At 45.9% G+C, this 15477-nt stretch overlaps 1 protein-coding gene across 1 annotated transcript in view; it reads left to right on the top strand.

The window, feature by feature from the left end:
- Nucleotides 1-15477, top strand: part of ADAM17 (ADAM metallopeptidase domain 17) — a 204536-nt gene that overhangs the window by 154623 nt on the left and 34436 nt on the right. The window contains 2 exon segments of the mRNA XM_029595847.1: nt 13291-13394; nt 15291-15425. Coding sequence (XP_029451707.1) covers nt 13291-13394; nt 15291-15425 — 239 coding nt within the window.

The raw sequence follows: 15477 nt of genomic DNA, 5'->3' as shown, positions 1-15477 counted from the left end.
AAAACGAGAAGCTTGGGAGTGAGTGACAAGGTGGTGACCTGGATTGCAAATTGGTTGACGGACAGAAGACAATGTGTGACGGTAAACGGAACCTTCTCTGAAGAGAGAGCGGTTTTAAGTGGTGTACCGCAAGGATCGGTGTTGGGACCGGTCCTGTTCAATATCTTTGTGAGCGACATTGCGGACGGGATAGAAGGTAAGGTTTGTCTTTTTGCGGATGACACTAAGATCTGCAACAGAGTGGACACGCCGGAAGGAGTGGAGAGAATGAGACGGGATCTAAGGAAACTGGAAGAGTGGTCGAAGATATGGCAGCTGAGATTCAATGCCAAGAAGTGCAAAGTCATGCATATGGGGAGCGGAAATCCGAATGAACTGTATTCGATGGGGGGGGAAAGGCTGACGTGCACGGAGCAGGAGAGGGACCTTGGGGTGATAGTGTCTAATGATATGAAGTCTGCGAAACAATGCGACAAGGCGATAGCAAAAGCCAGAAGAATGCTGGGCTGCATAGAGAGAGGAATATCGAGTAAGAAAAGGGAAGTGATTATTCCCTTGTACAGGTCCTTGGTGAGGCCTCACCTGGAGTACTGTGTTCAGTTCTGGAGACCGTATCTACAAAAAGACAAAGACAAGATGGAAGCGGTACAGAGAAGGGCGACCAGGAAGGTGGAGGATCTTCATCGCATGACGTACGAGGAGAGATTGAAGAATCTAAATATGTACACCCTGGAGGAAAGGAGGAGCAGAGGTGATATGATACAGACTTTCAGATACTTGAAAGGTTTTAATGATCCAAAGGCAACGACAAACCTTTACCATAAGAAAAAAATCAGCAGAACCAGGGGTCACGATTTGAAGCTCCAGGGAGGAAGATTCAGAACCAATGTCAGGAAGTATTTCTTCACGGAGAGGGTGGTGGATGCCTGGAATGCCCTTCCGGAGGAAGTGGTGAAGACCAGAACTGTGAAGGACTTCAAAGGGGCGTGGGATAAACACTGTGGATCCATAAAGTCAAGAGGCCGCCAATGAAGAGTGGGTGACTCGCCAGAATGATGGCTACTGCCTGGAGACAATACCCTTATTCAATAAACATACACATGGTTACTGTGACTCCAACATCACTCTAAGCTTCAACAGCAAGAGGAAATGTGGAAAAAAGGATTTGCACTCACAAAGACGGGAGTAGCTGGCTTGTTACGGCGGTTACTACCCCAAACCAAATATCCAAATTACTACCTCCACCTTCCTCTATTCCTGATGCCTTTCAACTAGCTTGATCACTCCATTCTTATACTTCACTTCAATGCATATCCAGCATAGTTCTCTGCTTCAACAGCAGGGGAAAAGAAAAACTGTTACTTCACACATCCAGCAGAGCTCTCTGCTTAAACGGCAGGGGAGAAGAAAAAAGGATTCACACTCACAAAGCGGGGAGTAGCTGGCTTGTTACGGCGGTTACTACCCCAAACCAAATGTGCCTGATACTTCACTTTCAATGCATATCCAGCATAGCTCTCTGCTTCAACGGCAGGGGAGAAGAAAAAAACTGATACCTCACGCATATCCAGCATAGCTCCCTGCTTCAACGGCAGGGGAGAAGATAAACAACCAATAAGGGCTGTATAACATAATCTGGGTAAAAACAAATAAGCATGGGTGTAGCTTGCTTATTGCGGCGGTTACTACCCCTACTACCTCTAACTACTCAAGCTAGATATTTCACTTGGATGCAGCTCCATCACCGCTCTCTACATTAATGGTGGGGGTGGAAGGGAATTAGAACCAAGAGCTAAGAGAAACAGATAAGTATGAGAAAAGAAATGAGGGAAGCTTGCTGGGCAGACTGGATGGGCCATTTGGTCTTCTTCTGCCGTCATTTCTATGTTTCTATGTTTCTATGTTTCCATGTCGTCCCTCGCCACCGACTCATTCATCGGGGGCGATACACACATCGGTGCCATTGATGCCTTCGATGCCGGCACCGATGCCCCCCAGGGTGTACACGGTGCCCCGGCGATTCCTTCGATTTTCTCGGAGCCTCAGCCGGGTCCTTCGGGTATCCAACCCCCTTCTCATCCTACAGGTCAGCCTGCTGATCCTTATGACACGTGGGATGATGATACTTCCACAGACACCGATGATTTACCTTCACCTCCTTCTCCTACTGAAAACAGGAAGCGTTCTCCTCCAGAGGACTTCTCTTTCATTAATTTTGTGAAGGAAATGTCAGAATCGGTCCCTTTTCAACTTCAGACGGAGCAAGATGATAGGCACCAGATGATGAAGCTTCTCCAATTCCTGGATGCCCCTAAAGTGATCACTTCTATTCCCATTCATCAAGTTCTTCTTGACCTCCTCAAAAAGAACTGGGAAAATCCTGGATCAATTGCTCCAGTACACAGAAAGGCAGACACTACTTATCTAGTACAGTCAGCCCCTGGCTTTCAGAAATCCCTGCTTGACCACCACTCAGTTTTGGTGGAATCAGCTCAAAAGAAAGCAAAAGACGAAGCCACACTCCTCTATCCCTCCTGTCAAGGAACACAAATTCCTAGACAATATTGGTCGACGAGTGTTTCAAGGGGCCATGCTCATATCCAGAATTGCTTCTTACGAGCTGTACATGACCCAATACAACAGGGTCATTTCCAAGCAAATACAGGATTTCTCAGAAACCCTGCCAGACCAATTCCAAGAACATCTTCAGACCCTTGTCAACAAAGGGTTTGAGGCAGGGAAGCATGAGATAAGAACAGCTTACGATATCTTCGACACCTCCACTAGAGTGTCTGCAGCTGCCATTTCAGCAAGACGTTGGGCCTGGCTCAAGTCTTCTTGACAGACCTAATCAATATCAAAAAATACACCTGTACAGCGACCTACTATATTAGACAAAAACAATCAAGAGCAGAGCTCTGTCGCTATCCAATTAAATAAACTTTTAGAGTGAATAATGTGTGCTCTAATATTTTTGAAATAAAGTCAATACCTACGCTACCAGTGGTAAAAAGTTTTAAGTGATATGCATAAATTTGAAAATATTAAGCGGAGTCAGAGAAAGGTTTCATACATAGCGTAGGTGCCCTGCACCTGTGTAAGGTGAACTTATAATCATCAACCTTCCTCCTCCTCCTCAATGATTTTTAAACAATTATTTTTTGAGAATTTTATATATAAACTTGTGTTGTCCCCAACACCTGAAGGACTCTTCCGTGGCGATGTAATATTTGAATGCGTGACCGCAAAGGACTCTTCCGTGGCAATGTGATATTTAAATGCGTGACCGCAAAACTCTATTCCATAGTACTCAATGAGAATGTCAATAAAGGGTATAAAAACAGACTTCCCCGATAGTGGTTGGTGTGTCCATCTTCTTACAAATTATCCCAACATGTTTCAGACAAGGATGCCTTTCCTCAGGGGGTTCGATGTGTACCAGAACCAACTTCACGGAGTCTGCAACCCTCTCCTCGACAATTTCTCAGAGCTCAAAAATGTTGTGCCACAAGGCGATCTTCCTCCGTCGATCGCCAGGAAGATCGACGGAGGAAGATCGACGGAGGAAGATCGCCTTGTGGCACAACATTTTTGAGCTCTGAGAAATTGTCGAGGAGAGGGTTGCAGACTCCGTGAAGTTGGTTCTGGTACACATCGAACCCCCTGAGGAAAGGCATCCTTGTCTGAAACATGTTGGGATAATTTGTAAGAAGATGGACACACCAACCACTATCGGGGAAGTCTGTTTTTATACCCTTTATTGACATTCTCATTGAGTACTATGGAATAGAGTTTTGCGGTCACGCATTTAAATATTACATCGCCACGGAAGAGTCCTTCAGGTGTTGGGGACAACACAAGTTTATATATAAAATTCTCAAAAAATAATTATTTAAAAATCATTGAGGAGGAGGAGGAAGGTTGATGATTATAAGTTCACCTTACACAGGTGCAGGGCACCTACGCTATGTATGAAACCTTTCTCTGACTCCGCTTAATATTTTCAAGTCTTCTTGAGCCAGGCCCAAGTACAAGACAGGCTCTCTGACCTGCCCTGTATAGGAGATAATCTATTCGGTGAACAGATTCAGCAAATAGTGGCTGAGTAAGGACCATCATGAGACCCTCAAACAGCTCTCATCGATACCTTCTGACTTCCCTTCTAGACAACCCTTCAAGAAGGACTCTTAAGAAGTCATTCTTCCGCCCAAAGAAGTACTATCCCCCACCAACAAGGTCCCGAGTTACGAGGCCTTATCAAAAATCTCAGCCTCGCCAGCCCTGGAAGCAAAAGCCACAAGTAGCTCCCCAGCCGGGGCCTGCTTCAGGTTTTTGACTTTCACTCGGAGAGGAGCAGCCTGATCCCTCTGCCAGGCATTCCAGTAGGAGGTCGATTATGCCACTTTCATGGAATGTGGCAATCAATCACAACTGACCAATGGGTGCTAGCAATCATTGCTCAGGGTTACCACCTGAACTTTCTTGCTCTTCCACCGGACTACCCAGCTCTACAAGCATGGAGAGTAACTGACCACTCTGTCCTTCTGGAGCAGGAGGTTTCCCTTTTTCTCCAGTTAAGAGCAAATAGAACCCGTTCCTTTTTCACAACAAGGTCTAGGGTTCTATTCCCAGTACTTTTTGATCCCGAAAAAATCCGGGGGACTTCATCCAATTCTGGACCTACGTGCCCTCAACAAGTACCTCCAGCGGGAAATGTTCAAGATGGAACCTTGGGCTCGCTTCTGCCTCTTCTACAAAGAGGAGACTGGCTCTGCTCTCTGGACCTCCAGGACGCATACACCCACATTGCAATAGCTCCAGCTCATCGCAAGTACCTCCAGTTTTTAGTAGGCCCAAGGCACTATCAATACCGGGTGCTTCCATTCGACCTAGCATCAGCACCACGAGTCTTTACCAAATGTCTCGTAGTTGCCGCAGCCTTTCTCAGGAAAGAAGGTGTTCACGTCTACCCCTATTTAGACGACTGGTTAATCAGGGCCCCATCCCAGCAAGCCGCTCGATCGTCCCTGGATTTGACCCTACACACTCTAATTTCTCCAGGATTTCTCGTCAATTACGAGAAAAAGCCTTTTTCTCGTAACTTCACGAGAAAATGCATTGGACTCTGAGGTCACAATGGCTTCAAGCGACTCAGCCTTTGTCAACCATTGTCCACATCACCGATGCACTCAGTCTGTCTCTCGCCTGGTGGAAAGATCAGAACAATCTCCTCCAGGGACTGCCCTTTCAAGTGCCAGATCCTCACCTCATTCTCACCACCGTTGCTTCCAACCTCGGCTGGGGAGCTCATGTGAACGATCTACAGACACAAGGATCTTGGTCTCCAGAGGAAGCCAAACACCAGATAAATTTCCTGGAGCTTCGAGCAATGCAGTATGCTCTCAGAGCTTTTCAGGATTACTTATCAAATCATGTCATCCTGATTCAGACGGACAATCAGGTGGCCATGTGGTACATCAACAAACAGGGAGGCACAGGCTCCTTCTTTCTGTGTCAGGAAGCTGCGCAGATTTGGGCGGAAGCGCTCTCCCGCTCGATGTACCTCAGGGCCACCTACTTGCCGGGAGTGCACAATGTCTTGGCAGACAAACTGAGTCGTGTCTTCCAACCGCACGAGTGGTCGCTCAACCCCTCGGTGGCGACCTCAATCTTTCGCCAATGGGGATACCCCCAGATATACCTCTTTGCGTCCCCTCGGAACCACAAAGTGGACAATTACTGCTCCCTCATTCGAAGCGAGCGCTCTCAGCCCAGAGATGCATTCTCCCTCTCATGGACAGCCGGTCTGCTTTATGCATTCCCTCCACTTCCTCTTCTTTCAAAGACTCTCGTGAAGTTACGTCAGGACAAGGGAACCATGATCCTGATAGCACCTTACTGGCCACGCCAAGTGTGGTTCCCCATACTTCAGGATCTCTCCATCCGCAGGCACATTCCCTTGGAAAAGGACCCGCTTCTGATCACTCAGAACGACGGATGTCTACGCCATCCCAATCTTCAGGCCTTGTCCCTGATGGCATTTATTTATTTATTTATTTTATTTATTTAAAAACTTTTATATACCGGTATTAGTATGCATACATCATACCGGTTTACAATGTAACTTTAAAGGTAGAAATTACAATGAACAGGGAGGGCGAACAAGGAGGAGTATACAAAGAGCAGGAGGTGGAGGAATTAAAGCAATAAATAAAAACTGCAACGGACTATTTACAGGAATATACAAGGCGTAGGCAAGATACTTGCATGGATGTTGAAAGGTTAATCCTTCAGCCACTTAACCTTTCAGATTCGGTTTCTCGTGTCCTGAATGCTTCACGGAAGCCTTCCACAAGAAAGTCTTATTCCTATAAATGGAAAAGGTAAACATCATGGTGTTCTTCACAGTCCCTTGATCCCTTTTCCTGTCCAATCCCAAGATTTTTGGACTATCTCTGGCATTTATCGGAATCAGGCCTAAAGACATCTTCAATCATGATGCATGTCAGTGCGGTAGCCGCCTTCCATAAAGGTGTCGGGGATGTCCCTATATCGGTACAACCCCTTGTAACACGCTTTCTTAAAGGCTTGCTCCATATCTAGCCACCGTTACGTCCTCCGGCCCCTTCTTGGGACCTTAATCTGGTTCTCGGTCAGCTCATGAAACCTCCATTCGAGCCTCTTCACGCCTGTGACCTAAAATATCTCGCATGGAAAGTGATTTTCCTTTTAGCTATCACTTCAGCTCGCAGGGTTAGTGAGTTACAGACCCTAGTTACCTATCTGCCTTACACTAAACTCCTGCAGGACCGGGCGGTACTCCGCACTCACCCAAAATTTTTACCTAAGGTAGTTTCGGAGTTTCACATTAATCAATCCATCATACTACCTATCTTCTTCCCCAGGCCCCACTCCAACCCCGGGGAACAGGCTCTAGCGTTCTACCTAGACCGTACAGTTGCCCACAGGAAGAGCACTCAGTTATTCATCCCAACAAATTAGGGCAACCTGTGGGTAAGCAGACTCTCTCTTCCTGGTTGGCAGACTGCATATCTTTTTGCTATCAGCAAGCAGGCATTCCTTTCCAAGACCATGTTAAAGCACACTCTGTGAGGGCCATGGCGACTTCAGTGGCACACCTACGATCGGTGCCGCTTCCTGACATTTGCAGGGCTGCCACCTGGAGCTCACTCCACACTTTCGCAGCCCACTGTTGCTTGGACAAAACCGGAAGACAGGATTCCATCTTCGGCCAATCTGTCCTCCGCAACCTATTCCCAACGTGACGTACCCACACCCTTCCGCCTGCCCGGTAGGGTTCAGGATGCCCTCTACCAAATTCCACCCCAGTTGTTGTGCCTGTTGCACGCCGTTGGTTACATTTGGTGCATGTTCGGACATCCTCAGCTCGGTACTCACCCATATGTGAGAACTACCATCCTGCTTGTCCTGTGAGAAAGCAAATCTTGCTTACCTGTAACAGGTGTTCTCATAGGACAGCAGGATGTTAGTCCTCACGAAACCCGCCTGCCGCCCCGCGGTGTTGGGTTCGTTTTCTTATTTTATTTTTCGGCACTGTCTGTAGCTTTCAAAACAAGACTGAAGGGGGACCCCTGTTGGCTGCAGGGTTAGTGCCATGCTGGGCATGCCCAGTAGGGGCCAGTCAAAGTTCTGGAAACTTTGACAGAAGTTTTCCGTGATTGGGCTCCATCCTGATGATGTCACCCATATGTGAGGACTAACATCCTGCTGTCCTGTGAGAACACCTGTTACAGGTAAGCAACATTTGCTTTATGCAGCTTTTGGATTGTTTCGTTGAGAAAAATAATTTGTATATTGAAGAATTGACTTCTTGCTTGTCCTTATCAGACCAATCCAGATGAATGGGGTTTTCTCCCTGACCAGCAGATGGAGAGAGAGAGAAAGAAAGCTTTGCTTACAACAGCCTTATAAGGAACTGTGCCACCTGCAGCCTCTTTAGTATTTCTCTGTCTCCAGCAGATGGTAGAGGTGCCGAACCTGCAGTCTGGAAATTTAGTGGAAGATCTGGCTGGTGGCATGGGACAGGATTACTTGGTCCCTTTCCACACTCTGAGAATAGGGTGAGTAGAGAGTCAGTGACCCTTTTCAGATAGCTGAGTCTTGGTAATGGAGGTGGTTTGAAAACCAGTGGTTCTAGTTCCCTTTTTACCTCCTCCTCCTCCCTTTTTGAGGCCCTGGCTCCTGGGAGGCTGAAGACTTCATGCAGAGAAGTATTTCCACTTTGACTTTAATAGTTAGCCTGTTTCTTTAAGAGTTTAAAAAAAAAAGAGCAGGAGCCGAGGCAGGAGAATTGTGGTCAGTAGAGATCTGTGTTGGCAATTTCAGGGCACCTAGGAGGATTTTGGAGGTCTCTCTGTCCCACATTGCAGGGAAATGAGTCAGATCAATGTTTTCTTTTGAGCAATGCAGAAGCAGCTTGTTTCTGGATGGTAGGTCTTCAAGCGAGTCATATGGCTCATTCAAAATGGCGGCCATTCCCGAACATGGAAAAAAATGTCCTGCATGTGTGGGCTGTCATGGCTTGGGGCTTTGCCAGGCATTTACCAGATGGAGGAAGGGGGGGGGGGGTGAAGATTGCCCCAGTGACTCCATGGAGACTGGTACAAGAAACTCTAAGGATGAGCTCAGCATCAGTAGCATTGGGAGAGGAGTGATTGCAGGCCTCTAACAGTGTCCCAGTGCAAACAGCTCAGATTGTGGTTGTAGAGTTTGGGGTCCTCTGGTGTTATCCTCGGGCCCTTTCTTGTGTGTATGGTCCTGGGGAGAAGTGGCAGCTCTGGAACAGAGGGATTCCTCTCCTGAGGAGCCATGATTTCCTGAGTTTGTCTTATTAATGCACCAGGCTTACTTAATGAAGCGAAGTGTTTCAAGGAAAAAGTCTGGATCTAGAGAGTCTTCCTCTGCCCCTCTTCCAGACATGCTTGCCCCATCCTAAGAAGACTAGGAAGGAAGTTGAGCCTGACTAGGATGACACATCATGTGGTTCAGAGGAGGCTATTGCCTGGAAAAGGAGTGGAGGAGGATCCAGATGATTCCCCTCTGAAGGAGGGAGGAGATTCCATGGCAGAAAGGGATGATTCCCTGATGGTTCAGTTGTTCGAGAGTGGAACTACCTGCCTTAATTCCTCAGGAGCTGGTGGAGTTAGGCATTAAAGAGCAACACATGGAACTTTGGCCAGGAATGAGGATCCGATCTTGGAGGTATTTCAGAGCCTGACAAGGGCCTTTCCTTTCTATAGCATCAAGAAAGCTCTAGTTTCTGTGGAGTGGGGAACTCCAGAAGTGGATTTCAGAGTGGGCCAGGCTGTGGCCAGACTGTATTCTCTACTGGAGGATACAAGCTGTATCATCTGCTTAGAGCTTCTGAAGTTCCCTAAAGTGGATCCATCCCTAAAGTTAGCAATGGTTTCGGCAGTTACTATAAAGATCACCATTCCTTTCAGGGATGGACAGACAGGATAGGAAAATTGAGGTTTTTCTTAAGCAGAGCTTTCAAGATGGCCACTTTGGCTCTGTGAGCAGTGGTGTGTAGTAGCTACATGACTAGGACCTGCTTGAAATGGGCACAACAGGTACCGGTGGGGTTTTTGGAGGACACAAGGAGGCGGAAAGATTGGAGTCTGGTCTCACCTTTCTCACAGATACCCTGTATAAATTTAGGGGAATGGTTGCTTCAGTGTGAGCCAAGTGGCTATTGTGATTATGTAACTGGTCAGAGGATGTCTGGTCAAAGTCCGCCTGAGGAAGTTACCCTTTAAGGAGAAGCTACTTTTCAGAGAGGATTTGGAGAAGCTGATGAAGCATTATGGTAATTCCAAGTCACTTAAGCTTCCTGAGAATAAACCCAAATCTTTTTGAAAAGGGCTTCCCAGCAGGCCTCTGTTTAGGGATGTTAAATGCTGCTATCTGTGGAGGTCTGCGGTATCCTCAAATTCCTCTTATAGTCAAAGGCAAGGAAGGAGTAGGCCTCAGTTCTTTCATTCAAGTCAAAAGGGTACTCAGGAATGTGCAGGGGGAGGCCTGGGAACAAGTAGGTCCATGCGGTGGAAGTCAAGGGGTCCATTTCTCATGTCATAAAATAGGGGACAGTTGCCCCAATTTTACGAGGTGTGCACCCACATTACAACAGATCAGTGGGTTCTGTTTGTCATAAAGAATGGTTAGGCCTTAGATTTTGCATAGCTGATGTTCAATGTTTTCATAGTTAACGCCTGTATTTTGGAAGAAAACAAGGTTGCAGTGCTGGACACCCTGGACTGTCTTCTCCAGTTGGCGGTGGTAGTGCTGGTGCTGAAGAGGGTTGGATCAGGGTAGCTGTTCCGTTTACATAGTAGTGCTGAAGAAGGGGAGGGTGTGTTCCAGCCTATCTTGGGTCTAGAAAAGGTGAACGCAGCATTGAGAGGCCTGTGTTTTCACATGGGAACCCTTCGGTCAGTGATTGTGGCAGTTTGCAAGGGGGAGAGTACCTTAGTCCGTAGATCTATCTGAAGGGTGTGTCCATATTCTGATTCAAAAGAATCATCAAAGGTTTCTATGGTTTGTGATCTTGGGGAAAGTATTTCTAAATTCAGGTTCTGCCTTTCGGTCTCATGATAGTCCCAGAACTTTTTCCGTGGTGGCATTCCAAAGAGAAGGAATGCTGGTTTATCCTTATCTCAACGACTAGTTAATCTGGGCAAGAGTCAATCAGTTACCTCCAGGGTGGTCCAGTTTTTTCAGGATTTGGGTTGCGTTATCAACACTTCCAAGAGCAAGCTTCAGCTCTCTCAGGTCCTGGAATATCTGGGAGCTCACGTCTGACACCCTGGAGGGAAAGTATTTCTGAGGGCAGATAGGATAGACTGGATTCAGTCTCAGGTTCATCAGTTCCTGAGATTGTCTGTGCCTAGGGCATGGGATTACAAGCAGGTGCTGGGGTTAATGGTATCTACCCTGGATTTGATTCCCTGGGCAGTGGCTCACATGTATCCATTTGCAGAGGGCTGTCCTGTCTGATTGGAATCCTCTGTTTCAGGGTTATGAGGTCCAGTTACTCCTTTAATTGGAAGCTAGATGCAGTCTAATCTGGTGGCTCTTAATAATCTATTTGTCCAGGGGACTGGAATTGAACATTCTAGAGTGGTTGGTGGTGACAGATGCAAATCTCAGTGGTTGGGGAGTCCATTGTCGGGGGCAGACAGCGCAGGGACTCTGGAGGGAGAGGTCATGACCCATCAATCACCTAAAGACGAGGGCGATCAGGAGGGCTTTGCTGGAATTTCTGCCACTAATGCGAGGGAAAGCGAGTGTGTTCTCGGACAATGAGATGGCAGTAGCTTATATAGGAGGGAGCGAAGAGTGAAGTGGTTTCCACAGAGGTGAAACTGTTGATCTTCTAGCTATCTCTGCAGTATATAGTGCCAAAGTAGAGAATATTCAAGCGTATTTTTTGACAGGCACAACTTAGATCTCGGAGAATGGGAATTGGTGGGTATTGCGTTCAGCTTGATCTGGTCTAAGTAGGGAGATCCTCAGTTGGACTTCATGGCGATGGTGCAAAAATGCCAAATATCCACAGTTTTTCAGCAGAAGAAGGGAACCAGATTCAGCAGGGCTCCATGCTCTGGCCCAAGAGTGGCTTCAGGGGGCTTAATTGTAATTACCTGGCCCCACCACTGGCCCTTGGCCAGTGGTGGGGCCAGGTGGTTCGAAGGATTCAGAAGCTCCAAGGATTGACGATTCTCATCGCTCCTGAGTGGCTCAAGAGATCATGGTTTGCGGATTTGGTGTGTTTCAGTGTGCAAGATCCTTAGAGGTTCAATCATGTTCAGGAGTTGTTGCATCAGGGATCAGTGATTTGTCAGCAGCAGGTTTGGCTTTTGAGAGAAGGGGGTTACTCAGAAAAGGTGACTTCCATGGCCTATGTTAGGGTTTGATGGTTTTTGAAGTTTGGTGTAGAGAAGCCAGATAGTCCTATTGTGGGCATTGGTTCCAGATATCCTTTCCTTCTTATAGAAGGAGTTGCAAAGGAATCTAGCCTTGAATTCTCTCGAGTACAAGTGACAGTGATTTCTTGTTACCATGGTAAAATTCGAGGGAGTTTCTTGATACAACTTGCTTTTTCTAAGGGGCTAAACAGTTGTGTTCTTTAGTTAGGAAACTAGTGCCCTCTTGGAGTCTTAATTTGGTTTTGTGGGCATTGAATATGTTGCTGTTATGAGCCTGTTAAAACGGTGTCACTGAAGGATCTCATGTTGAAGACTGTTTCTCATGATCTTGTTTAGATAGGTGAGTTTCAGAGCTGCAGGCCTTGTCATTTTTTTTTTTTGTTTGGTTTTTTTTACAGGTAACTTTGGAGGGTGTTTCTATTTGCATGGTACCATCCTTTTTGCCAAAAGTGATTTCGGTATGTCATCTGGAACAGTCGATGCAGCTGCCAGTCTTGAGGCAGCCCAGTTCTGGCGGTGAGGCAGTAGATCTTCACTTGATGTTCGTAGACCATCGTTACAGTATTTGAGTGTGACCAACCAATTCCACTTGTCAGATCATTTGTTTGTGGTGTTAAGTGAGCATAAGAAAGGTCAGATGGCTTTGAAAACCACTATTGCTTGATGGATTAAGGAGACCATAGCATCTGCATACATTTGCAGAGGTTTGTAGGTTCCAGAGGGTCATATGTCTCATTCCATTAGACCCACACAGGAGATTTTTAGGGCCACTACATTCTCTTCCCATTCTTTTTCCAGGCATTATCTAGATATGCAGGCTCAGGACGCTACTACTTATGGAGCAAGCATCCCAAGAGCAGGACTTTCAGGGTCTCTCACAGTTACATTCCATGCATCTAGACTGGTCTGTTAAGGATGATCAGGAAGGTAAAATTTAGGTTTCTTACCTGATAATTTTCTTTCCTGGAATCCGAATAGATTAGTCCAGAAACCCAGCAGTGATCCTGCTCTTGTAGTTATCTGTGTTTTGGATCCCTTTAAATTGTAGGGGCATAGTAATTTGAATGTTCGTCTGCTTTATTGTTTTACCCTTGCTTGCAGGAAGGGGTTGCTTTTTGAGTTTTATATTGAAGGGGGCTGCAGGTGGCACAGTGTCTTACAAGGCTGTTTCCAGCAAAACATTCTTTCTGTCTGAATCTGCTGGTATGGGAGAAAAACCCATGTATCTGGGCTGGTCTGTTAGGCCTCTAGGAAAAGAAAATTAGCAGGTAAGGAAACTTAATGTTAACTTTTCCTTCTCTTCCTCTCCCATTTTCATTAGTGATCGAAACAGTCCCTGCTGTAAAAATTGTCAGTTTGAAACTGCCCAGAAAAAGTGTCAGGAAGCCATTAACGCTACTTGCAAAGGAGAGTCTTACTGCACTGGTAAGTGAGCTTTTCTGAGAGATACTGATCCATTCATATTAATTGCCCTTACAGGCAAATTCTTCTGCTCTACACTTCTGTATAGTGGTGTTTTAATATCAATATGCAAATTTAATTTTTAAAATATATCTTAAGATCTAGATCTAAGAGCAATTTGCATAACGCCCACACTGCATCTGTAACATAGACCAGTCTAAAAGCAAGTCATATGCTGGAACTGGTCGATAACGTTTGTTCAGTTTCCAATCCAAATTATTTATGGAAATAGAAGTATACATCTTATATGGGTAAGAATAGCAGGGCTGTTTTCTTTCCACTGCTTCATAATGCTAATGGAGGATGCTGGTAATTAACATATTTACCTGCATGTTTCCATTTTCTGATCTAACTGTTCCAGTCTGCACTGGTTCCTTTCACTATTGCATTTATTTCTCTATTTTCTTATGCCACTTAATGTATAATTTTTTCCTAGTAGATTGTTTATATTTCTCTAATACAAGATGGCTGACTCCAAGAGTCCCAAATTTTTTTTTATTTTTTAGGAGGGGGAAATGTGGTGAGGGAGGTCAGCAGTTTCCTCCTGCTCCTTTGGACTTCCAGGGCTAGGAACTGGCACCATGAGACTTTGTTTGCAGTCACCCTGGGATTTTTCTCTTCTCAAATCATCTAGCCCAGTCATTGCAACAATAATCCTCGGCTGGAGGCCATACAGTCAGAGCTCCTTATGGAGCCTCTGCAATTTGTGGGCCCTAAATCTGGCCACTAGGTGTCACAATTGCATGATGACAGGGACTATATCTCCCTGCTCCTCACAGGTCTCCTAGCAAGTCATCTCTCTCCACTGCAATCTGTTCTAAATTCAGCTGCACGACTTATCTTTCGCCAAAGTCGCTATGCTCACATAACCCTTCTTCTGAAGTCACTGAATTGGCCCCCTATCCACGCCTGCATATACAGTTCAAGCTCCTCTTTCTCACCTACAAATGCCTTCACTCTGCAGCACCTCACTACCTCTCCTCACTTATTTACACCCCTTCTCATGCATTCCACTCGTTGAATAAGTCACTCCTATCTGTGCCTTTCTCCTCTACTGCCAATTCCAAACTCTGTGCTTTCCACCTGGCTGCACCGTGTGCTTGGAATAGTCTTCTTGAACTGGTGCATCATGTTCCCTCTCTTTCCATGTTTAAATCCCATCTAAAGACCCACCTTTTTGAAACGGCTTTTAAATCTTATGCCTGATTGTCTGCTTTTAGTCTTGTTAACTAACTTTCTTTTCTTTTTAACCATTGTCTTGCTTTATGAAATACCCCCAAGTCTCTTGTCCTATATATTTGACTTATTAGATTGTAAGCTCTATTGAGCAGGGACTGACTTTTTGTATGTTTGTACAGTGCTGTGTATGTCGTGTAGCGCTACAGAAATGTTTAGTAGTACTTCCTTCTCACATTAAATATGCTTATTTGTAAGCCGTGAGAAAGACAGTGTAGTAATTTAGCTTCTTCTTTAAATAGTGACAAGTCTGACTTTTAGATAGGAAATGCCACAGAAGAGAATTTCCTATCTGCATTGTTGATGAATCAGGGGCTAAATCTCTCTATAAAGCCTCATCTCGCTGACAGCGAAGCTGCATTGCTGTGTAGAAGAAGTCTTTCCCCTCACACGTCAGTAGATGGGAAGCTGCCAGGCAGAGCTTCAAGGTGAATGGCCTGCCAAAAGACACACCTCTTTTTCTATCATAGTTCATTTTATGGCAGGGCTAGATCCCCTGATGTAAGGATATGTTGGCTATCCTTTAAAAGAAACTATTCCTCATCTTCCGACCAGAGTCAGGTCTGCATTTTCTTTCTTCCCTGTAAAAGGGGTAAATGTGTTCCTGTGTTGCTCACCCGGCAGGTAACAGCAGTGAATGCCCACCCCCTGGTAATGCTGCCGATGAAACCGTGTGTGTGGATCTGGGGAAATGTGCAGGTGGCGAGTGCATTCCCTTCTGTAAGCGAAAGAAGCAGCTTCCCTCCTGCGCATGTAATGGTAAGGACATGCCTGCACTTTTTATCTTTAGCTTCTCCTGCTTGTGAGTAAG

Source organism: Rhinatrema bivittatum, chromosome 3 (genome assembly GCF_901001135.1).
Source record: "Rhinatrema bivittatum chromosome 3, aRhiBiv1.1, whole genome shotgun sequence".
In the NCBI taxonomy this organism is placed as follows: Eukaryota; Metazoa; Chordata; class Amphibia; order Gymnophiona; family Rhinatrematidae; genus Rhinatrema; species Rhinatrema bivittatum.
The sequence above is the reverse complement of the archived record's forward strand: the minus strand, read 5'-3'. Positions and strand labels throughout refer to the sequence as shown.